At 40.0% G+C, this 25,351-nt stretch overlaps 2 protein-coding genes across 5 annotated transcripts in view; one reads left to right on the plus strand and one right to left on the minus strand.

Annotated features, from left to right (window-relative positions):
• The window catches only part of virma (vir like m6A methyltransferase associated), a 27,516-nt gene extending 19,465 nt beyond the window's left edge, over nucleotides 1-8,051 (minus strand). Inside the window, exons 1-6 of one of the 2 annotated variants that reach the window (XM_002934412.5) lie at nucleotides 7,848-8,051; nucleotides 6,944-7,059; nucleotides 5,971-6,057; nucleotides 5,025-5,073; nucleotides 4,519-4,693; nucleotides 508-633 (exon numbers count right to left, since the gene is read on the minus strand). In XM_002934412.5, the coding sequence (XP_002934458.2) occupies nucleotides 508-633; nucleotides 4,519-4,693; nucleotides 5,025-5,073; nucleotides 5,971-6,057; nucleotides 6,944-7,059; nucleotides 7,848-8,027 (733 nt within the window). In that variant the 5' untranslated portion in view covers nucleotides 8,028-8,051. The remainder of the gene's footprint in view (nucleotides 1-507; nucleotides 634-4,518; nucleotides 4,694-5,024; nucleotides 5,074-5,970; nucleotides 6,058-6,943; nucleotides 7,060-7,847) is intronic. The other variant, XM_004915144.4, reaches the window with a different exon arrangement.
• Nucleotides 8,022-22,838, plus strand: fam92a (family with sequence similarity 92 member A). 3 transcript variants are annotated; one of them, XM_012964249.1, is made up of 10 exons: nucleotides 8,022-8,111; nucleotides 9,819-9,954; nucleotides 10,989-11,223; nucleotides 12,894-12,962; nucleotides 13,984-14,085; nucleotides 15,943-15,948; nucleotides 17,118-17,222; nucleotides 18,420-18,533; nucleotides 19,495-19,599; nucleotides 21,672-22,838. In XM_012964249.1, exons 2-10 carry the CDS (start codon nucleotides 9,926-9,928, stop codon nucleotides 21,762-21,764), a joined length of 858 nt encoding a protein of 285 aa, XP_012819703.1. In that variant the 5' UTR covers nucleotides 8,022-8,111; nucleotides 9,819-9,925; the 3' UTR covers nucleotides 21,765-22,838. The 3 variants fall into 3 exon arrangements, with proteins under 3 accessions (XP_012819703.1, NP_001107335.1, XP_012819704.1); XM_012964250.2 differs by having other exon boundaries at nucleotides 8,062-8,144; NM_001113863.1 differs by lacking the exons at nucleotides 17,118-17,222; nucleotides 18,420-18,533; nucleotides 19,495-19,599; nucleotides 21,672-22,838 and having other exon boundaries at nucleotides 8,037-8,111; nucleotides 15,943-16,222.
• Nucleotides 22,839-25,351: the final 2,513 nt, after the last annotated feature.

Genomic DNA, 25,351 nt, shown 5'->3' on the forward strand with positions numbered 1-25,351 from the left:
TAAAACAATGAAACAAAATAGTGTAAATTGCATCCAGTACTGCATTCACTGTGACAAATTAAAAAAAAAAAAAAAAAATATGAGAATGTTAAAGTACCCTGATGGTTTATAAAGGACTCATGCAGTTAGAAAGCAAAAACAAACAGTCTTATTCAACTTTAAAAATGCAGAAGTTACAATAAAACTGCCATAAAACAGGAAAGCTGGATTATTCACACAGAGACACAGAAGGAAAGCACAGCTCAGAGACACAAGCACCAGAGTCCTGGGTCTTGTGTCGAGTCCAGAGCTCTGCGTGTCCTGGGAAAGTGTGATACTGACCACAGCAGCAGAGCAACAAGCAGATATGCAGAACAGACTACAGAGCATTTAGCAATACACAGGAAGCATGCTGGGGAAGAGGACGACTTCTTGTCATAACAGACCACACAGCATTAGATAAAGCCTGCGGATTTACAGCAGATGAGGTAAACAAAGGTTTCATCAATCACCAAACTGTACATTTACCCGAGGCTGGCATAGGCTCATCCTCGTCATCATCGTCTGGTGGCGGAGGGCCAGGGGGAGTTCTGGGCCCTCTCGGCTGCGGCCTTGGGGGGCTACCATTGTATTGATCATCTTTGTCTTCTTCAACTGAAAGAAGCAGACCAAATGCAACCCACTCATTAGCAGAAGGCCCAATGTGTAGCGACTTGCACACATCTAATAAAAAGGAGCAGTACGGTGGTATTTAGTTTAAATACTATAGAACAAGATCTATAGTTTTAGCCCAATATTCAAAGTGGATTGGACAGGCAGCTTCTTATTAAATAATATATATTTTACTGGAGTGGCTGATAGCAGTGTTACTTTTCCTACAAATATCTGAAAAATGCATGTAAAGCCACCGTCACACCAGGAGACTTATTGGGAAATATTTGCAATGATCCCAATGGTCCGTATTCTGGTGAATTTGCACCTGCTGCAATCCGTTGCAAATGCTTACTCCCTATGCTATGGGTGAAAATGCGTAGAAATACTCTGATATGTGATGCAAAAGGACACCTAGACTACACCTTGCTCACTTAGGGGAGGGCAGATAGGCACAGTAGCTATACAGCAATGCAATAGCACAATTTGAGCCCTTTATTGCATCTAGTACTTGTGCCTACTTTAATTAATAAGCCTTATTTTGTCACAGTTACTCTTTTAGAGATAAGTCGTGGCTACGAAAAAAAGCCCGACAACAAATCTCCTGGTGGGACCTCGGCATAAGTTTGTACACACAATTTCATCTTACCACTGTTTGCCGCAGATTTGGGGAACTAAATCTCATATGGAAAAGAACAAGTGATAGGGCTATATCTTACAAATACAAAGGGTTAACACCAGGGAGAAGAAACTAGCGACCATTCAGTTAAACTACAGTTCCCAGCACTTTCTCAGCCAGCAGGAAACAGGCAGTTTAAAAGATCTGGAGGGCTATGGATTTGCCCAACCCTGAGTCAAAGCATGCTAATTAACTTATTTTGTATTCAACATTTTAAAAGCGAACCTGCCTTTTTTCTATAAATGAGGAGAGGCAAGGAGACCAGCAACTTCTAACTTCATCTATCATCTACTTTAAGATTTAGTTACTTTTAAAAGAGGCAACATTAAACAAAAAAAACAAAAAAATAAATAGGCCTGTGTTGAAAATTTACTATAGCTATGGATTTTAATTTAAATATACCATTATTTTTTTTATTTTTTTTTTTATTTTTTTTCTGGAAGAATTATTTTTGGAATACATACAAGAAAAGCATGAATAGTTTCTACACTAGCTAGACCCTGCAAGAATACTCTGCTAATTCCAGACTGTGCTGCCTGCCAATCAGGAACTGAGAATATATCCATCTGGTCTCCTCCTATAGGACAAACACTCCACTGAAGGACAGAGGTGCCCTTACCTCCCACATTGATGAGGGGTGTTTAAAATTTGCTTGTTTATTCTGTTAACTGGTAAAAAAATCATGTTTCTGTGGTGTGTTTGCTATGAGCTGTAGTGTGTTCAGCCATATTTTAGGTGTTGTCTCAGTACCACACAGTCTTATGGATTTAGTGGAATTCTAAATAAATATATAAATAGCATGGGCTCTAAAAAAATGATTATAGTCAACAAAAAAAAAAAAAAAAAAAAAAAAGGGTATGGGATGTAGTAAATCCGTTACATTGTAAGATCTGCAGTACTGTAATGACATTTCCCAGCAACCTATAAAAAAAGAAGCTTATTTTTGTGTGAATTTCTTTTAAAGCTGTAAAAAAAAAAAAAAAAAAAAAAGTACCTTGAGGCTTGGTTTTAACTAGGATACAATAATTAAATGTGCTCAAATGGGATAGGTACACATAATAAACCAAAATTATGTCTCAAACTTAAATATTTTGTGCTGTTAATGAGACATTATCAGCCTGGCTGTTATCTTACAGTTCTTTAAACAAGGCCAAAGGAAATAAAATCATAGTTAATCATAGTGCTGCATATTTTTGGCTGATCAATCCCCTTAATTTCTACTGGGACTTTTTTCTGAAAGCCTGCCTAAAGAATTGGTGCCTCCCCAGGATACTTAAACCCCCATATGGTGGCCCTACCTTGACACAGTATGTTGTCTTGGCAATTTTATGGGCACAACTAAACACATTTTTGTAGATATTTGCACTTGCACAGATACTAGATTATTAATAAAACAGGGGACTAGGGAATATCAGTATATGTTACCCTACTCAGAGAAATGCCTCTATGATCTTTGGAGAGGTCTGAGCCAGGGGTTCTATAATGGTAATAAGCAACAGTGAGTGCAACCGCCACCTGATTTATACTGGTGTGGAAGGGTGCAAATCTATGCTAAGGGTTGGTCAAACTGCAACACAAGTAAACTGCAAGGCACTGAGTCAGGCTCTCAAACACATTTTCATCAAAAGGGGCTATACTGGCCACAGTCTAAAAACTTCCCTAATGGTAACAACCCATCCTCACACTAGCAGCAAGTGTATAAGGAATATTAGTTATTTATGGTACAATGTCTCGTAAGCATGCATGTTCCTGGGGGTACACTCCTTGGTAAAGAAATAAAAACAGAGATTGAGGAACTTAGATGGTAATTTACCAATAATCAGTGAAAAATAAAAATGAAATTAAAAAAAAAAAAAAAAAAAGCTCAACTTTTCCACGTTCAAAATGTTTGAGGTGCAATAGGAACTGTATCTTCAGAATTCAAAAAACTGTTCCATGGCCCTTAAGCTTTTGCTGAAATAACATCAAACATTTACTATGACAGTTCTTCTGCCCTATTTCCAATTGCATAACTAGCATACATCAGATCCTGTAGAGATTGCAGTGGAGAGGGGGTCTGAAATAGGTCAAGCCAGCATGCAGGGGGATTTAGGGGTAAAAAAATCAGTGAGGGTGAATTAAGGTTAGGGGCGTTTCTGGGCAAAAGGCTGCCTTGAGGCGGCTTTCCCAATACTATCTACCATCCCGCTTTAGAAACTCTTTTACTGATACCAAGAGCGGCTTTTGGCCGCACTGATCAGTTTGGGGGTTATACTGCCTGGTAGCAACACCACTGCTTAAATTGCAGGTCATCATAGGTGACAAGGGCCCTGAATTTTTTCCTGGTGTTCGCGAAGAGTCAGGTTACACCACTGCTTATTTCTGAAACACTTTTGTCTCCATGTCTCAGGGCACCTGTAGGTGCATAGCGAAGATACAAAAAGCCATCAGCGGCCACATTTCTAAAGAAGCAAGTGCACAAAAACTGGACTAAAGTTTAGAGTTAGAAACCCACAGCAACCATCAGTAGTTTACCTTCATTAAGAGAGCCAAACACAGTGGGACCTACTTGTTTGGTGAGGTTTACCAGCTACGTTAAGGGGAAAATTGGGCTGATCCAGTAACTGTCCAAGGGCCAAAAATCGGTTCCTAACTTGGGCCTATGCAGACTCATCAGGAGAGGGTCCCATCAAAACACTAATGTATTCCTCACTTGACAGAATTCTAAAGCCAACCTGATAAATACCTGGCCAATTTTCAAGCAGATATTGGTTGGACAGGCCATCAGATAGGACCCAAATGCAGACCCATAAGATACCAACTCCATTTGTAGGGGCTGAGATGGCAAGTTTATCAGTTAAGGGTAATGCTACACATGGTGTAACATTAGCCGGCCAAAAATGATAAATAATGTAGTCTCATACACCTAAAGTATACCAACATATCGCTACGTAACTGTCACCTTTCCCAATGATCAACCAAATAACAAATGAAAACTCCCCCTTTGCATATTAACTCCAATACTGTCTACTGTAAATATGCTGAAATCCTACCAAGGTTGTACGTTAGACAGATTTAATCTAAACCTAAACTAGCTAAGAACACAAGGAATGTGTGTGTGTACTAAGCAGCAATCATTTTGTTTAAGATTATTGATTTAACAGTAAACAAACGCAGAGGCCAGACATTCTTCAAAATAAAAAAGTCCATGCAAATTACTTATAACTCACCATGTTTGGTATTTCTTTTTAGACCAATCTGTTGGTGCTGGGGAGGCGGTGGTGGCGGTGGCGGAGGAGGAGGAGACTCTCGGTCATGGCTAATGATAACTCGGTCTACAGATCCATAGACTGCCAGAGTCAGGCAGTTGTACCATCCTTTCAGCACCAACCCATCTGTATTGATCTGAAAGAGATATATCAAAAATAATTTTCTCAAAGACAAGCACCAAATGAGATATGGACCAGCTTTTTACTGTGTTATAAGCTTAGTAAATGGACTACAAATAACTATTGGAGAAAGTGATAACATGCTGTTTAAGAATCAATAGTAAAATCAGTAAAAAAACAGTAAACTCCCAGACCCATAAAATCACACATTCATTCAAATATTAATTTGATTGCCTCTCAAGATTTAGTAGCGGAAAATTAAATGTGTGAAAGGTTTTGTAATAAGTATAGTGTGCCTGTGTGCTGTGAAAATATGCCTTTTACTGTAATAAGTACCCATATATTACCTTAGCATTTGGCCGGAAGATGATTGATGAGTTTTCATCGTAATCCAAACTGTTTACAAAACACAGGAAAACAAATTTGTAAATTGTGTATGAAGCAGTAATTAAGGTCCAATTTCATTTTTTTTTTTATTTGGGATCTAAACAACACAAAAAAGAGTGTTACCCAAAAGATACATAGCCCTGTCCTCGGAAGGATTTTTACGACCCCCAATCTGCTTAAAGGCTCCATAGACTTCACTGTCTCACAGCATTTTAAAGGAACAGTAACACCAAAAAATGTGTATATTTTAAAGAAATTAAAGTATAATATACTGCTGCCTTGCACTGGTAAAAGTTTTGTGTTTGCTTCAGAAACATTACTAGAGTTTATATAAACCCTGGTGTGTAGCCATGGGGGCAGCCATTCAAAAGAAGAAAAGGCAAAGGTTATACAGCAGCTAACAGATAAACCCTGTAGAATACAATGGTGCCTTTTCCCCTTTTTTCCAGCTTGAATGGCTGCCCCCATGGCTACACAGCAGCTTATTTATATAAACTATAATAGTGTTCCTGAAGCAAACACCCCAGTTTTACCAATGCAGGGCCACAATACGTTATATTTCCATTACTTTAAAACGCTTTCATTTTTTGGTGTTACTGTTCCTTTAATTTGATCCAGCCCTCAAATATGTTACATGAAAAAAATCTGCCCAGTTAATATAATAAGCTGAACAGCACTGGTCCGAAGGACTATAATAGCATTAATACTCCTTGTACACCACTGCCGGATTGTTAGATCTCAGATCCAAAGCCCTTCAGTTCTATAGAGAAACTCAAGAAGAGGAAGATGCAGATAAATGCAGTTTGACATTCTGGACATTAAATTATATACATGTCTTGACCCACTCTGCCCCAAAACCTGAACTAAATTTTTACAGCTAATTTTCTTTTCAGTCTGTATACTTACCTCCCCAGTCTGTCAAACACGGTAGCACTTGGCTTACTAACATTGTTGAAAAACAAGTCCAGGTGAAATGTGTGTGGCGAGGTCTCCCTAAAAGCAAAAACACTGTCATAACGGACTCCGGGACAGGCTGTTGGCAATATGCATACCCACAAATTGCTCATTAAAAAGTATCAATATATCTCTCAAAGAAAGAAAATTATAACTTGGATTGTTTTTTTTTTTTAGTGAAACTGGTTTTATTTAGACTAATCAATTGCACATGGGCCATGAACTCTTTTCACACCAGCTATAGCCCACTAGTGTCAGGTAAATTATTCCCAACTCTTATTTAATTCACTGTGGTTTTGCCAGGCTGCTCAATAATTAACAGATGTACCTTTGAATGCTTTTTGTATCAGCTTGGGAGAATATTTCTCTCTCTTCTGATGCAGGGATACTAAATCTAAGTTTAATGTCTTAGGGCCCAAGGCCATTAAAAATCTTACATTTGGCACTACCTATTAACTTATTACATATTAACTTTTCTTCTCCTTTAAGAGTTGATACAAGAGTTCTCAAAAGCAGCTCCTACACAGAGAAACCAGACTCTAGTGTCTGAAACACAGGGTTACGGCAGCACCAATATCTCCCTGTGACAAGGAAAATGTATAATTTTGGAGTCAGGCTTAACACACAATGGCATTTTGCATAAGCCTAAAACCAGAGCAACAGCTCTCGTGGAAAAAAAGTATTGTGGTTCCTGCACACATCTGATTATTTATACAGAATAAAATGTAATTAATGCTGTTTCTTTAAGCAGGTAATGCATATGCATATAAGCACCTACATTAGAAATAACAGTAGTCATTTAGGGAAAGGGGGGGGGGGGGGGGGGAAGGACAATCCAATTATGTATAGACAAATACCCCAACGTCTTATTTTAGCACATCCGTCATATACACATATTTAAACAAGCTACCATAAGAGAACTTACCCATAAGCCCTGCTGTCTGGTAAGCTGTTGTGTGCTCTGACTCCTGGTGGGATGACCCGCACTTCATTGATGTAAACCACACACGGAAATCGAACTACATCAACATTGCTGCCTTGCTACAAAACAAAGTACAAATACAGATCAAGCAACAGAAGTCAGGAATGAGGGCATAAACGAAAGAAAATGAAAAGAGCCCTGGCTAATATGCAGCAGGCACCATCCATACAGACCTCTGCACTTTAGCGAGTGGTGAAAAATAGGAAGAAGCCGCAGGGAGGCTAATGTACCAGCAAGGCGTATTGCAAGGGAGTAAAGCAGTGTGAATTAAAGTGAGCCCATACTTATGAAAGGATAAACACTAAGGGGCATATTTATTATGCTGTGTAAAAAATGGCGAGAAAATTCGGCAGGCTTCGCCATGTAAAAATGGCGTAAAATTTTTTCTTCCAACTTCCAACGGAACTTATGGAAAATAACGGCGTAATATCCGGCGTTCAGATGGCGGTCTTTTCCATTTATTTTACACAGCTTTTTACTCCATTTTTTCGGCGAATTAGTTTTACACAGCATAATAAATACGCCCCTAAGTACCTATGAGGTGACAGATCTTGCTACAAGTTATGACCATATCGTCCCAATAGCCCCACTCACATCAGGCTATGACTCCCATGAGGCCTATAACCAACACACGCATAAGGCCACTAACTCGAATTCCCCATGGGGCCAGTAACTGACAGCGGGGGCTGAAGCTCTCGCAGCGCCAAGTGGATGTTGCGGGTGTAGGCCCGGAGAATCCTCACTCCCAGGATAATGCCTCTCGTTACAAAGGCGAAGTCATTTTGTCGCAGTACCCTGCGTCCAGCACTCCCGCCCGTACCCCAGTCAAGCACAACGTTACACTCACCTCAGAGTTCTGGTGCTTGAATGTGTCAAGAAAAAGCAGCTCCATTGCAGACTCACCAGCCATCTTTGATGGGGGCGGGCGAGTGGGGAGGCGGGACTTCCGCCAAATCGACAGCATTTCCTGGGAGAGGAGTGAGCTCCCTAATTGGCTAGCCTTCGGCGGATTTCCCTCATTTGGCATCCTGATTGGTGCGCTTCAGCGCGCCTCCTCGCTGCGGGCTTTGGTTTGCGGAGAAAGAAGGCAATTCAGATTCCAGTCAGCGGGGTAAGAGCTGGCGGTGGAGCTGCAGCCGCTAAGGTTGTATTTAACAGGACATTTAGAATATCAGCCTAGAAGTAATTTACAGTTGCGCATTGCTTGTAAATAACTCATGCTTAATGACTGTAGCATAGGGTGGGGCGAATCATTTGCCTCCCATCAGAGTTTTACCTCCAAGCAGGGAGTTTTCATGTTGATGTTTATGATCTGTGTTTCTCACAATAAAGTTGCATGGTGTGCTAGGCAGCCGCACATTTGTTACTCTCACTTTGTTTCCTGTTCATCCAGAGACTTAGTAACAGCTTGGTCACATGATGCTGTGTGAGAGAGAGAGAGAGAGAGTATAAGATTGGCTCTTGGGTGGGGTGGGGTGGGGTGGGCAGTAAGGCTAATGTCCCATGGAGAGATTAGTCACCCGCTATAAATCTCTGCTACCACAGGTGACTAATCACTCCCAAATGCCTTTCCGCCAGCAACAAAGGGAATTGCCAGTGGAAAGGGCGATGCAGGGATTCGGCTTTCCGAAGTTGCGCGAAGTTTCCTTCTGCAGGCGACTTCACAAGACTTCCAAAAGCCAAAGAGATACCTTAGCCTTTCAACCACTGATGCCCTTTATGGTGGAGAGGCATTTTGGAGAGATTAGTCGCCCAAGGTATACCGCAAAGTTTTATCATGGGCAACTTATTGTACAGCGCTGCGGAATATGTTGGCGCATAAACATCTGGATGATATTTAGCATATATCGGTCAGGTAGGGCTGTCGGAGGGTCCCCATGCATGGGCAGATAAACTGCAGAATCATTCTAGATCTTGAATCGGCAGCCTGTGTATGACCGCTTAACATGGAGGAGCATGGTGGCCTGTGGCTGAAGAAAACACACAAGATCAGTTTAAGCTTCTCTATTTATTCTTTTAGATGGATCATTCTCCCATTTATTTGCAGTTATGTTCCTGCTTTATATATATATATATATATATATATATATATATATATATATATATATATATATATATATATATATATATATATATATATATATATAAAAGCAGGAACATAACTGCAAATAAATGGGAGAATGATCCAGCAGGAGAATTCACATAGCATGAGGTTCCCTGCAGGACATTCTCAGCTTATTGCCTACCCTGATAGTTAGGTTTCTGGGCACTGAACACAGGAGAGGTTAGTTTGGTCATAGTATTCCTGGTGTGCGCAGTTGTGGTGCAGCTGCAGGGGCATCAGAATACTTTGCACAGAGCTATGGGTGCAGATTCCAGGCAGCAGTGCATAGCAAACAGAGCTGCAGAAAAGCAATTTGTGAACCCAGGTGGAGCTGGGTCTCCTTAGCATGGGAACCTGCAGTACACAATGCCCACTGGGGGCTGGTTATGGTGTGTATTGGGAAAAGAGGTAGATTAATGTGGAACAGAGAGCATCACTCTTTATGGGGTGGGGCTGAATGGACAGGTTCATTAGGGTGCATTTCAACCAGCTGAGAAGTGCCCTGTTGATTTTTGGCAGTTACTGGGTAGAATACAAGAATGTGGCACTTGCACCAAACACTATCCTGTTTATTTTGCATCAAACTGGGCATTTAGTAATGTTTACTGTTCTATAGCTGAGTAACATAAGTAATTTGTTTACTGTGCAAAAGTGTTGTTCTGTTAAACCTGGATTCACATTCATAAATAGGATGTATTCCTTCTCTTCACTAAGAATTGTCGCTTGGTACCTCGATGGCTGTGTTGGCACCAGGAAAGACATTTTAGGGGGATACAAATTGGATGCTGAGTTCCTGATCCTGGAGAGGACACACCATCACAATGAGCCAGACCCCTGAGGCCAGGGCTAGGTAACTACAGGCCTGTGTGTTCTTTGGGGGACAAGTATCTGTGCCTTTATCACCTGTGTCTATATGCTGTACTGGTCCTACAAATTCTCCAAACCCTCAACATTAGTGATGTGTAGGTCAGGAAAAACTCAACCTGTACCCGCATGTGTACTCTGTACACTATTCTGCATGCACCTTAGGTTCCAAGACAGGGAGACTTTGGGAGCAGAGGGTAAGTGTATTTCCCCTGTCTGATCCACACCCAACCCAAAATCTCAATGGTTGCCCAAATTTCAACCCTAAACCGCCTGACTTAGAGTAAACCTGCGGGTTGTGGGCCAACCCATACATTGCTACTCCACATAATTTTGGTTGGTCATATTTTTTTTTAAAGGCTGTGACTAGAACATGGATTTGACCCTACACTTTATAGCTGCCCCCTTTTCCTGCTCACAGAAGCAGTTTAGTCATTTAGTGCATTTGTAACCCCCCCACCCACACACCACGTCCCAAGCATGCTATGTCACCCTTCCCTGTTCCTATAATATACCCTTTTCACCATCTCTGATAAGCTACGCAATAACATTGCTCAAAGCTCAAGCATTCACTGCTTAAGACAAATTTAGTCAACCACAGAAGCAAAGCTGAATTAAGCTGCAACGTCTACTTTCTTGTATTATAAATATTAGTATAATTGGCAACTTTTCCTTTTTTGTTTGCCTCCTTACATCCTTAGTTAAGGGATTACATATGACACAATGCTGGGAATGAAGCAGAAAGATACTTTGGGAGCTATAACTATGTTGGTATAGAAGAGAACATAGAGTTAAGCAGATATGTTTTAATTCCCAAGTTCCCATTTGTGCCAACTGACCGGGCTGATGTTAAGTTGGTCCACTTCAGTGCATATTTTCTAATTTTCCATTAATCATTGCCCACAAACTCTGTTATGTGTTTTCTTTGGTGGGAGATTTTTCTCACTATCTCTATCTGTATATGAAGAAGAAGGAAGGCAATAAGTAACATAATACTATTTTTCCTCTCTTCCGTTCTAGAGACAATCAGACAAGACAGATACAAGAAAGTGTTAACAATGTGGAAAAACATTTTGGAGAGCTGTGCCAAATCTTCGCCGGATACGTCCGTAAAACTGCTAGGCTTAGAGATAAAGCTGACTTACTTGTGAGAGAAGTCAATACGTATGCAGACACAGAAACACCAACCTTAAAACATGGGCTGAAAAACTTTGCTGATGAACTCGCCAAACTTCAGGATTACCGTCAAGCTGAGGTATTCACAACCATACTGTAAAACATTGTATGTCTAAAAAAAAAATTATAATTAAAGAAAAAAAAATTTGCTCCTAAGGTTTTTATTTTCTCCGAAAAATTTCCACAATTAAAGAAAAATATACCCCTGGAATGAATACTTAACCAATAGTTTATTATACTAAGTGGCTTATTAAAGAATCTTACCAAGCAGGAATATATAAGTGAATAAGAATTTTGGCAGCATCTTGGGTGATAAATGATCGTATTTTTGAGATATTTCTTAGGTGAAAGTGACATGATTTGATAAGCGACTGGATATGAGGAGTGAAGGACAGGGCAGAATCAAGGATAACCCCAAGGCACCGGGCCTGGGGAGATGGGGTGATGGTAGAATTGTTAACCTGTATAGATACCTCGGGAACAATGTGGGCGTTGGATGGGGGAAAGAGAACCAGTTCAGTCTTGGAGAGGTTTAATTTAAGGTAACGTTGGGACATCCAAGTAGAGATAGCAGACAGGCAGGAAGAGACGCGAGTTAGAAGCTCTGGGTTGAGATCAGGAGAGGAAAGATAGATATGAGTATCGTCAGCATAGAGGTGGTACTGAAAGCCAAAAGAATTGATTAGTTTGCCAAGTGAGGAGGTATAGAGAGAAAATAGTAAGGGGCCCAGGACAAAGCCTTGGGGAACCCCGACAGAAAGAGGCAAGGGAGAAGATGATTCCCCATTGTAAGAGACACTGAAGGATCGATCTGAGAGATAAGATGAAAACCAGGATAAGGCAATGTCACAAAGGCCAAGAGAGCGGAGAGTCTGAAGGAGAAGAGGGTGATCCACAGTGTCAAAAGCAGCAGAGAGATCGAGAAGTATTAGTAGCGAGTAGTGTTTTTTGGCTTTAGCCGAAAGGAGGTCATTTGTTAGTCGGGTTAGAGCAGTTTCTGTGGAGTGTTGTTGTCTAAAACCAGATTGTAGGGGATCCAGGAGATTATTGTCAGAGGAATAGCGTCAGTCGGTTGTAAACTAGGCGCTCAAGCAGTTTGGAGATGAATGGGAGCAGAGATATAGGTCAGAGGTTAGTAGGATTGGAGGGATCAAGGGAGGGTTTTTTCCGAATAGGGGTTACCAGTGCATGTTTCAGTTGGGAGGGAAAGATTGAAAAATGTCTCTGAGGTGGCAACCGCTTTTTAAAAACTTGCACCTTAAAGGTGGCCTAACCTGCTAAGATTTACTAACCTGACCAGGTTGCTTAAATAAGCATACAGATAAATGACCTTGCCAGAAAAGCAGATCTTGGCCTGCCGAATTGAACTGATACAAACATTTGGCTCCCAGTGGGATTATAGTGCAGGCCTATACAGAACGGACAACATCAACAGCTTGAAGTAATCCTTGTCTGACAGGGTTTTTTACCTTCTGTATGTCAGTAAGTCCCAATACATGAGCCAAGAAGCTGCCGACTTAGTCTGGAGGGGCCAAATTGGCAGTTTATATGGGGCCATGTTTGGGCAGCTTAACTCCCATGTACACAAGTGTTTGTATATAAAGGTGTGTTCTTTATGTACATATTCAAGTCAGTATTTGTCATCAGGATGGTATCTGTTTTAGGTAATAAATTAGAAATGTACTGTAAATAATTAACACCCCTTTCACCTAAAAGTCTTATTTAATTGAATGCATTTTATAAACTCAGGTTGAGAGGCTTGAATCCAGAGTAGTGGAACCTCTGAAAAGCTACGGTGGTATAATCAAGCTTAAAAGGGTAGGTATGTACTTTTTCTTGATCCTGAGTTTGGTTTGAAAGGGTTTGCTTCAAAGTCCGTATAGGTGGAAGAAATTAATACATTTTATCAGATCATTTTTTCGATTATTCAGTTCATCCTGCTAAATTGTACTTAGTGCAAGCTAAGGAAATAATTCATCAATAATCTCTTAATGTTTTAGGGGACAAATACTAAATTAATATTTCTTCTTTAACCTGCCAGGATTTGGTTCTACATTGCCCTTGGCAATGCCTCCTCCCTACAGAATTCAGAGAACAGATACTCCTGCTGAAGTTTAATTGGGAGACATAATTAGGGAATTTTACTCTGTGCTGAGAGTTTATAGAGCTAAACCAGAATTAAACTTATATCACATTCAAGCTGCAAAGCCATTAGGAAATATTCTGATAGGCTTTAGAAACCAATGGATAGCTTAAAACCAGTGATCCCAGTGGCTCGTGAGCAACACGTTTCTCTCCACCCCATTATGTTTCTCCCAGTGGTCTCAAAGTAGGTGCCATTTTTAAATTTCTGGCTTGGATGCAAGATTTGGAAGCACAGAGACAGTTTTACTCCAAGCAGAGCCTCCTGTAGGCCATATAGGGCTACGAAATAGCCAATCACAGCCCTTATTTGGCATCCCCAAATAACTTTTTCCCGTGCTTGTGTGGCTCACCAACAGTTTTTACATTTGAGTGTGGCTGACGAGTAAAAAAAGGTTGGGGATCCCTGGCTTAAAACCTATTGTTTATACATATGTATATGTTTTCACATAGAAAGTGCCTTTTAAGATTATATCTTGTGTGTTTTCTGGTATAGAAGAAATGTAGCCTCTTAATTTTAGTTTTTAGGTGTAAGCCCTTCTAAAATTTCTAGCTAACTGTGAAACTGCAGTGATTCCCATGTACTCTACTGAAATCTCTCTAAATAGAGATTCAGCTTTTTATAAAGTATTGATCAACTTTGTGAATGTTTTTGAATGTCTGAATAAGAGTAACATTGATATTTATCATTTCATAGGAGGATCTCAAAGTGACCTTGACTGCTAGGAACCGGGAAGCAAAACAAATGGCTCAGCTAGAGAAAACTCGCCAGAGAAATCCATCAGATCGACAAATTATAGTATCCTTTTAATGCCACATAAAGGGCAAAATAAATATATTATGCTTAGACTTTATTAACATATACTACCATTTTCAATACTTTTTCTTTTTACAAGATAAGGCAAGCTTTCTAAATGTGTAATCCCAGTTCTGTAACAAGATATATGGCTCTAAACATTTTCAAAACACTACACCAGAAGTAAGCATGTTTATATTGGCCAAAATTGACCCTAACAGTAAGATGACCCCAGAAAACCATATAGTTTTAGAAAGTAAGCCGTTCTAACAAAATATGTAAATGTATATTTTTCTCCAATCTGCAAATATTTGCTAAATCGTTTTGTGAAAATATAAATACCAGGGCAGGGTTGGTTACTTATTATGCTTGGCATTACAAACCTGTGGCTTGTAGAAACCATAATTTTTACTTGCAAAACAAGCAATGAAGAATGCAGTTTTATGCATAATTCAGTAAAACCAATCAAAGCAAAATCATTACATAGGGGCAGATTTATCAAAATATACGTTTAGAGCTTAATACATAAATACTTGCACATTTTCTATTCATTCCCATGGGATTTTTAAAAGTGTATTTATCAGTGGGTAAAAGTTAGAACTCACCACTTGATAAATAAGCTTCTACAAATACATAGTTACATAGGGTTGAAGAAAGACCAGAGTCCATCAAGTTCAACCCTTCCAAGTAAACCCAGCACACACAACCTATACTTAACAATCTATACACTAACATACATAAACTATATATACAACCATTAAAACTAACTGTAGATATTAGTATCACAATAGCCTTGGATACTATGCTTGTTCAAGAACTAATCCAGGCCCCTCTTAAAGGCCATAGAAAAGTCTCCCTGTGCAATGCCTGTTTTACATGGAGAGAAAAAGGTATCAACAGCAATTTGGAACTGAAAAGCCAATAAAAATTGTATATGTGTAAATTCTGAGCAACTTTTCAGTTAGTCTTCATTATTTGTTTTTCATATTTTTTAAACTATTTGCCTGCCTCTTGCCAGATTTCAAATGGGGGGTCACTGAACCCTGAGGCAAAAAAATATTGCTCTATGAAACTTTTTATTTTATTGTTATTGTTACTTTATATTACTTATTCTTCTATTTAGGCCCTCTCCTATTCAAATATCAGTCTTTCATTTAAACTACACCCTGGCTGCTAAGGTAATTAGGAACCTAGAAACCAAATAGCAGCTGGAACTTCAAGCTGGAGAGCTGCTGAACAAAAACCTGAAATAATTAAAAAAAAAAACTACAAATAATAAAAAATACATCATACCCAACCCCTTTGAAACTTGTTTTATAAGTCATAAGTAAAAGCTGCTATGTGAATCAAAATGTTTAGGGGTAGCGCCACATGCCTGCTCTTTTCCTACTCCGCTGGGGAAATTCTATCCTAGGGACTGTTTGTTCCCACACTCTGCTTATTTCTTAGAGGCAGGGGTATGACACAGAAGCAGATCACAGGCTGTAAAGTCTTATGATCTCCTTCTGCACCCATGCTGATGAGTTCTTTTAGCCACAGGATGTAGATTCTGTGACCTGTAGCACTTAGTGTTCATCAGTGGTTTCCTGCTGCACATTTGTATGTTTGTAGTAATGTATAACAAAGTTGATCGCCTAACAAAAGCAATACATTATTTACAATGTATAGAAACTATCCAGTGCACTCTTTGCTCCGTAGCATTCAATTTAGTGTGCCTCTTAGTTTCTTTTCATGTGCTCCTGTATAAGAAAGATCAGAAACATTTGTGGTTTATTAACTTTAGGAATAGTTTAACATTTGTTTTTTTTTTCTGCTTGGAAATTGGTGTTTGCTTTTTATTTTTCCTTTACACATTTACAGTCACAGGTAGAAATATTTCTAAGAAAATAATGGAAGCAAAACTACAAAGCTGGCATAATTATCCAGGAGCAGAGGACTAACGGACTTTTGGAAGATGATATTTGGTCCAAAGATTAATATTCATGATGAACATATGGGACCAATGCAAACAACTTTAGACGCAGCCCCTCACATATTATTTCATGCAATTCCCTGCAAGTGTGCAAGAACAATGTGAAAGCTGGCTATGCTGATAAACAGTGAGGGGCAGTTTGCCTCTTTTTGAGAAAAAAAAAAAAAACAGCGGACAAAACAACCCAGATTTCATATTGGTGCTATTAGCCTTAAATGCAATAGGACACATGGGTTATGTAATAAAAGGCACTAACTTTGCCTTGGAGCAGTAACCCATAGCAACCAGTCAGCATGTAGAATTGGTTAAAGGGGACATACACCCTTTCACAGCAGTGTTGTTCCACTGGACTACAGCTGCTGATTAACTTTAAAAAGTCAATCAGCCCAGGATAGTTTTCAGCAAGGCAGGCCTCCACCAATTTCCCCCAGCATTGCTGGTATTCACTACTCCTGGTTAGGTGTTTTTGACTTGGGGCATGTATAGTACAAAAGGTTTCTGAAGAGTTCTGTCCTGTGTATGTGACACGTCTAAAAGTCTTACCAAGGTGCAGGGGTGCCTGGAAAGCTGGGGGAAAATGGAGGTAACCTGCTCTTCTAAAAAATACCCTTTTGCCAGTGTGCTTTTAGAGATGAATCATGGTTTGGTAGAGGTAATATTCGAGTTGCTGGGGGGGGTGCCTAATAAGCAGGAACCTCCCAGTAACTAAAGTTTTGCTTGTCGTCAGCACTGCAGTAACATCACCCTTCTGATGTTACAGGTTCATATGAGTTTGCACTAACTGCACAATCATGACATACTTTCTTATATTGTGCCCCCTGTTGAGCTTGCGGTACAAGGGATAACTGGGTAAATATCTACCCTTTACAGTGAATATTCCTAGTTTTGTGGCAGCATAGCATAGATTATGCCTAGTAATAGCAGAAATAGATATAGCTAGAGATTCCCAAGGATAATTTTTTAGTTTGGCTTATACGCTTTTGTTTTTGTCTTAAAGTGGAAAAAAATGGTCATTCTATAGCTATTTATTTGTTCATTTAATGATCTGTTTGTTTCTTTTTAGGCTGAAACAGAACTGCAGAGGGCAACAATGGATGCATCAAGAATTAGCCAGCAGCTCGAAGAAACAATTGACAATTTTGAGAAGCAAAAAATTAAAGACATAAAGGTAAAGATTTGAAACTTTATATATTTTATTTATATTGTTGTCTAGTGGCGCATTGGTTACAATGTATGCCTTGCTGAACTGGAGCCAATGAACTATCTGCAAGGCATTTGTGAGTTTTTCCTGTTCTTGAGTTTGCTTTCTCTCGGTGATCCAGGAATGTTAATTTGCTCCCGTTACAATCGTCCATACTGTTAATAACTGTGATAGGGACCTTTGACTAAGCTTCACGGGGGCAGGGGCTGATGGAAAATAGGATGCAGAGGACAGTTTTCCAGAACCCAGAGTGCACATAAGGTATCATGCTGAATATCCCAGGTGCAGTTGCCAGTAGCAGCCTTTGTGCAGTCTACTATTAATCTGAAAAAGGAAAATCTTATTGGTTGCTATAGATAACTGCACTGATACAATTAAGCACCTATGTTCGTAAACCAGCTACATCGCCTGTTACTTTTCTGGTGATTTGATACATCCCAAACTCTACACGTAGTAATTTTGTTGAAACAAAAAGGCTCAACTACAGGATATTATCCTCACAAAGGTGCATTTATTATGCTATTCTACACCTGTTTTGACGGCCAAACCCCTTTATTATCCCAACTGTGTATGTATTAGACCACAGAACAGTGTGCTGTCAAGTAGCTGCCTATATGTTCTGGCTCTTGGCTTTGCAGATAATGTGTTGTAATACAGGTATAGGACCCGTTATCCAGAATGCTCGGGACCAAGGATATTCCGGATAAAGGGTCTTTCCGTTATTTGGATCTCCATACCTTAAGTCTACTAAAACATCAATAAAACATTAATTAAACCCAACAGGATTGTTTTGCATCTAATAATGATTATTTATATCTCTTAGTTGGGATCAATTACAAGGTACTGTTTTATTACTACAGAGAAAAAATTCTGAATTATTTGAGTAAAATTGAGTCTATGGGAGACAGGCTTTCCGTAATTCGGAGCTTTCTGGATAACTGGTTTCTGAATAAGGGATCCCATACCTGTACACACAATTTTTTGGGAGCAGTATGTACAATCGGTATATACTGATATAACCAGTTACTATAATGTAATACCCTCCAGAATCAACTTTAATTTTCAGTCCAAGGCATACTGATGAATTTGTTTGAGCATAACAATACTTGTGCAAATATATAGATTACAGCTGGTGTAATAATGTATTGCTCTTGTCCTGTATAGAAACTATTTACAGAGTTTGTTACTATTGAAATGGTGTTTCATGGAAAAGCTCTGGAGGTGTTAACAACAGCATATCAGCATATTCAAGACATCGATGAGGAAGAAGATCTTGAAGTAAGAGTGCCCATTTATTTGACCTATCTCCTAGAATATAGGTTGTAAATACCCCACTCCTGCGGGCTATGTGGCTATGGGGCAACTGGTAGTTGTGCCATGTTGTAAGGTTTAATGTTTGGCTGTTTTTCAGTGGTGATGGCTAATTAAAGCCCTTATACTGGCTCCTTTTGCTCTTTCCATCAACCCAGCCAGAAAGTTTCTTGTCCCACATGCGTGTGCATGAACCCATGGGTTGTAATTTGCGCTGGATTAGAAATCCATTGAATAACAGCGGCCTGAAGTCCATGTTTATACAAGAAGCAGGCATTTGTCTTAGGGGGGATAATGTGTGTCTTTACTTGTTCTGAAAGCAGAGGGACTTCAAGTCCCAAAAGCCATCACTTCAATTTGAAACTTGCATTGATGATGTAAATTGCCTGCAAGTTTGGATATATGGATTCAAATTATAAGGCTTTATCTGTGCTATTAGAATAGTGGTTCTGGAAGAATAGCTAGCCACAGAGACATTAAGGTGTAAGTTACGTGTCTCTGACCATAGTTTAAGTACCTTTATGGTCTTACTTAACGGAGTAACTTCTACATCATAGGGTCCCTGTAGAGGCCCTTTCCAGCCATTCCATCCACACATACAAAGGCATCCTGTATCACTGTACCTGATCAGAAAATGCAGAAAAGCACAGAGGGGTTGGTGCCTGCCATGTCTGGCTTCCTGTTGCTGATTACCAACAGGATCATGCATACTGCAAGCAAATCTGGTCCTGGCATCCAGTGCAGATGCTCAGCAATCAGCACCATGGAGCCTAGAATCTCAAGCTACGCAGAAAACATGCAAGAAGACCGTTAACCATTTGCAAACAGTAACTAAATGATAAACATCCCTGTATATGGCATTCTATATTTTTGTTGCATAGTATATGCTGCAGATAAACTTTTTAAATATCCTTATGATACATTTCAGGTTTTCCGTAATTCACTCCATCCACCAGATTTTCAGTCTCGGTTAGACATTGTTCGTGCCAATTCCAGAACTGGGTCAACAAACAGAGCGCCCTCTGTCATATCCGTAAGTGCAGAAATAATGTTAAACAGTTGCTGCCAGGGTTCTGTGAAATGATTTGCAAAACCAAAAAAATAAAATATATCATTTGGTAATGCAGAACTTGGAATTCCTGATTTCGTCTGACACTGCTAGAGTCTGTTGCAGGTGTTGTGTAAAATTGTAGTTCTACAGCTGATTGAGGATTGTGTCTAGGTAGCATTGTTACCATGTTAGGAAAGAGGGGAGTGAATGGAATAGTAGAATTTTACCAGTTGATGGGCTACTCTATGAACATTATGCACCTGCAAGGAGAACTATTTGCTGTTCTCATCTCTCAGTAACAGGCAGCAAAGAAAATGAAACTCGTATATAAAAGGGGGAGACACCAAACTAAGTAATTCGATTACCATTTCTAGCAGGGGGAAATGGAGATCTCTTCAGTAGCTTAGGATATTGCACAACATAGTGATTATAATAACTACCCTTCCACTCCCTTAAGTATGCAAGAAACTGTCAGGCTTATTTACTAACCGTAGGCACCTCAGCAGTAACTATGTGTTGCTGGGTTCACCTGGAATGGTTGAACTTAATAGACTTAACTTATAGCAACCAGTCAGTGATGAGCCTAGTTCAGCCACCTGCAAGAAGAGACCTAAAAAAAAAAAATTGATTGGTTGTCATGGATTTATACACTAGTAGTTTGCCCACTGTGAATTGCAAGGAAGGGTGCACCTCAGTATAAACTACTTTGGTTATAACTAAACTCAGTGATTATGGCATTATTAGGCTGTTAGGGAAATTAATTGAACTGTTCAGTATACTCAACTGAAGGTGCCCTTGAATAGTGAATATTAAAGGAGAAGGAAAGGTAAACACTAAGTAAGCTTTATCGGACATGTCTATGTAAATGCAGTCCTCTATCAAAAGAAACACAGGATTTCTTGTCTCCTTTTTGTAAACATATTCTTAAGGTATCTGACTTCCTCTCTCAGAAAGATCTTTCATTCTGGGGGCCAGAGTCTGCACAGTTCACGCCTCTCTACCCTCCCCTGCCCCCCTCTCCTAGAAGAATTCATAAAGCTCACTCCCCCCACCCTTAGGAGTGTGTGAACTGAGCTATAACTACTAGACTGCAAGCAGGAAGCTACTTAAAGTAGCAGCTGCTGTCTTAAACGGAGAAAGCTTCTAGGGCTCTTTACTCAGGTTTGGTAATGCTTTCTGCACAATAAATATAGTGTTCTAGGTGGCACTAATAAGGCAACTGTATTGGCAGTAAAATGCTAAAATGACTTTCCTTCTCCTTTAAAGAAAAAGGAAAGGAAATCAACCTACTGCCTACTCATAGGCCTGATGTTCCTCTCCTGAAATGCAGTAAAACTTTGCTTCTCAGACCCCTGATTTTCCACACTTGCATCCCATACTGTGCTTGAAGCAGAAGAGATAGCAGCTGCCATCTTTTAACTGCTTATGTCATTTCCCATGCTACTTTGGCAAAATGCGCACACATATCATAGTGAACAGGTAGAAGATCACTAAGCAGGGGAGCGGGAGTACGGACATCATATATCATAGGCAACGAGTCTCAATGTTTCCTACTGGGGCAAGAGGAAGGCCAGCAGGACAGATAGAGTCAGCGAGGAGTCACCACATGACATAAAAGGCAATAGAAACAACTGCACAGCGCTTGCAAATTGCATGTGTTCACCCTGGAGTATAGTTTTTTCGAGGCCATAGGTATTGTCTGTTGCCTACAGACCACAGAGAGCTCAGAGTCAGGCTGGGCCGATGGGACATCGAAAAAAAAAAAGTCCTGCTCGCTCTCTGACCTAGACGCTCCTTCCTCATCCACCGATCATGGGCACAAATAAGCGATGCAGTGCACAGAGGGGCGGGGTGGAAGAAAGTCTGTAACTGGGACGGGGGGCCCTGAGGGGACAGCCCCAGTGGGCCTCGGACACCCCAGTCCAACTCTGCAAGTAATGCGTGCTTTCTATAAGAATACCTAATTAGAGTCCATTATATTGAACTAATTTGCATTCCCTGTCCTTTTAAAATGGCTTGACATACAATTCATATTGTTTCTCTGTATTAAACAGCAACCTCCAGGAAACAGACAAAAAGACAGAGTTGAAGATGATGAGGATGAAGATGATGACGATGATGAGAATTCAACAGAAGATGAGAATTAGAGTTATTTTAAAGCCATTGACAGAGGAAATAAGACGAGTTATATGTATACATCCAGCTTGCGGATCTGGGGCTTTTTAGCTCCCTCTAAGGGCAATGGCACAGGGGATGTTCTGTCACCGTGGTTAATCTGCACTACAGTGACAAAATGATCTTGGGTTCCCTCCCACTGGCAGTAATCTGAAGTAGCACAAAGTTGCCTCACAAGGAGAATTTGGGCTACTTTGTGACACTCATGTTTTCCCACCGGCAATTCACATTACTGCTGGTGGGAAGGAAACTAAGCACGTTTTGTTGCCCATGGTAGTGAAAATTTACCTTGGGTGCAAAATATCCCACATGCCATTGTCCTATGGGGCAGTAGACTCCTTTTTTATCATTAGTGTGATGAATACTGCTTGAGTAAACATTCTTACCTATTGTTTTAATTAGAAAAAAATCTGGTTGTTATTTTTTGTCCTGAACAGGGTAAAACCTAAATTCTAAGTAATGTCACATTTTACTTCTAGTTCTTGATGATGACAATCAAAACATATTAACAGTCGACTGAGAAGTCTTCTGTAAAAACAAACCCAGTCAGGGACCTACACCTACAGTTCAGGCCTTTTGCACGGGTTGAGCACATCGTTAGTGCGGAGAGTGCAGTTGGGCTTTGTGCACTAGAAGAGACAAGAATCTGATTTAAAAATCTGAATTTTGGCTCTTAAAAGGTACAAAGAGCAGCTTTTTTATGCCTGATAACCTGCAGGGCACTGCCACCTGAGGCAAGATTCTTAGATTCTGATGCCTTTGTTAGACTTTAAGATAAGGAGAGTAGCGCCTTTAAGTTTGTGATTTTGCCCTGTTTAGTGCCAGAAATAACAAAACCCAAAGATATTCCTTAATTAAATCAACAAGCAAAAAGTATAGTTTAGCACAGGCCCTATTTATTGCACACATGTTGAACAACCCTTTGAATAGTATTTGTATATGTTTGTAAAATGTATTGTTAATATAAGCATACACACTATAACTATTTTGAGTGTACAACAGCACTATATACAAATGTATTTTAATAAATGTTATATGTATTTGTCTTTGTTGGATCATCTCTATTTTCAAAAAAGTCAGTGACTCTGTACTGAGGCTTCCCAGAGACAAGTTTGAGGCCTATAAAGAGATTATATATATATATATCTCTTTGATAAACCGTTAGATTTGCAGATGTTATTAGAGTCCTAAAATGTGTATTTCAACTGGAATCATACATTTTGGGTTGACTTCTACAAAAAGCAATGGCCTTCATAGCAGGTTGGCTGTGTTCTCTCATTTATACAAAAAGAAAACCCCTTATAGTAACTGGTACACAGGTATTATTTCAGAGACAGTGTTACATGCCATACTGGCTGAAAAAGAATATGTTCTATGTGGATATTTTAATATTCTATAGATCGGATTATTTTAATGCCATTTTGGTTTTGGATAGTGATGAAAAAGACACATCTAGAACCAAAGACATCAGAAATGTTATCCATGCCCTTATTGTGGCTTAATTACAGATCCATTTCACAGTGCCCAGTGTAAATAGGGGTGTATCTACCTGGGGCAAAGGGGTTGCAATTGCACCAAGGCCCACACCCCCTAGTGGCTCGCTAGAGGCTGCATTGCATCTTCTGGAAGATAAAAAACTTGGCCTCCAATTTATTAATTCAAATCTGTATTATGCGTGGTGGTGGGGGGGCTTCTTTTGTAAATGCTGTTTGTTTGTTTTTTTATTTATTTTTGGCGAAATGGCTACAAAATGCTCTTAGGTGGTAGGTTGTTTCTCTACCACAAGGTGGGGCTCACACCACCATTTATTGAAAGGAGAAAAATCCGATATGAGAACCAACCGATATTCATAGTACCGGGATAAAGTTTCATATGATATTACTAGTATATGTATGGCCAGCTTAACTGTCACTGATCATTAAAGAATTACATGTGTATTCCACAGACTTTTTATTCCAAACACAGACTCAGTGACACAAATAAGTCATTTACTATAGACAGGGTGAAGAAGTAACTAAGGGGAAGAAGGGGGGAGGAGATCTGCCACAGGGCAGGTAGTAAGGGGAGGGGAGCCCCATTGTAGCCTGCGTCATTTGCCACTCATTAAATTATGCGTCTAAATGATGCGCAAAGTGGGGGGGGTTGGGAGGAAGGACACCTACACGCTCCCCCCATCCTTCACAAATATAGCACTGCCGAACGTAACCAGGGTTTTTTTTGTAGGAGTAGCAGCAGATCACCTCAAAATGGAGTATAGAGACCGGCAGCAATTGGGCAACACCAGAAGGCAGCCAACACAGTGCACAAAATGCCATTGCGGCCATTGGTACACTGCCTTCAATTAAGTAAATGACTCCTATAAAGTTCGGTCCATCCATGGATTCCTTTATATATCTGTGAATCTAACCGCACACCCCCATTCCCCATTCAAATAGGAGCAGCTTGTTTATGAGCATTTCTGTCCCTTTAAGGTCAGAAGGTTGAGTCGGAGTTGCTTGTAGCTGTGGGCAATGGGTGTGGGAAGCCTCAGAGAAGCTGGAAAAACCACCCAAGCAACATTGTAGTAAGTCTTTTTTTTTTTTTCTTCCAACCATTGCCTTAATTTGCTACTGGGGAATCTGGTTTCAGGGAGGTACAGAAAGTACAGGATTTCTTGTTCTAGCTGCACACCCACATCATTTCCACAACTCTTTGTTGGATAAATATGCCAAATGGACAAAATATTGTAGTGTAGTATCTTTGGTAAACCTGAGGCAACCTCAAGCTCTCTGTGTGTTTCTGAGTTACAGTAACCAAATGTCATATCAGGGGATGCTGGGAAATGTAGTTCAGAAAAATCTGGAGGGTTTCCTTTTGCCTGCACCTACTGTAACACTTTAAATCAGCTGCACTCCTTTCAATATTGTAAATTGGCGGTTACCAAACTTTTCCGTTATAGCCCAATCCTCAGTCAGGGTTCCCTAGCTCATAAATTTGGCACAAATATAAGGAAATATTGGTTTACCATTCATTCAGCCACAAGACAAAGGATGTCTAGGGCGCCAAATACATATACACCACAAATCACACCCTATCTAGCCTTTGAGCTGGGCTTTCTGATCAAGGAGAGCAAATAGCCATTCTCAACCCTAACTGGGCTTTAGGCTGAAGGTGTCCATACATGGCTAGATAAACTCATCTGGTGAGGTTGCATGCTGGGTTAAATTGGTCTGGTCCAAATGGATTATTCATTGGGGCCTACAGAGCTGGAACTTACAGCTGCAACTTTTTGATGAACATGCCCCCTACCAGGTCTAGGATTTAAAATAGTCCCTGGCTTTGCAAGTACACAGAGGCCCAAACAGCCCCCAGCAGCCCAATAAATAGTGACTGTCTATGGCATCTTACAGCAGCCCCTCTGGCATTTGCCAGAACCCAGAGATTGCCATTCTGGGCCTGCTCCCCTACAGTTATAATACAGGCACCTCTCTCCTTGTGCTTAATAAAAAACTAAACCTGATAAAGTAAAAGACTCAGTTTGATTATGGGTGTGCTCATTGATCTCTCGTGGTGAAACAAT

The sequence above is a fragment of the Xenopus tropicalis genome, chromosome 6 (genome assembly GCF_000004195.4).
Source record: "Xenopus tropicalis strain Nigerian chromosome 6, UCB_Xtro_10.0, whole genome shotgun sequence".
NCBI classification, from domain to species: domain Eukaryota; kingdom Metazoa; phylum Chordata; class Amphibia; order Anura; family Pipidae; genus Xenopus; species Xenopus tropicalis.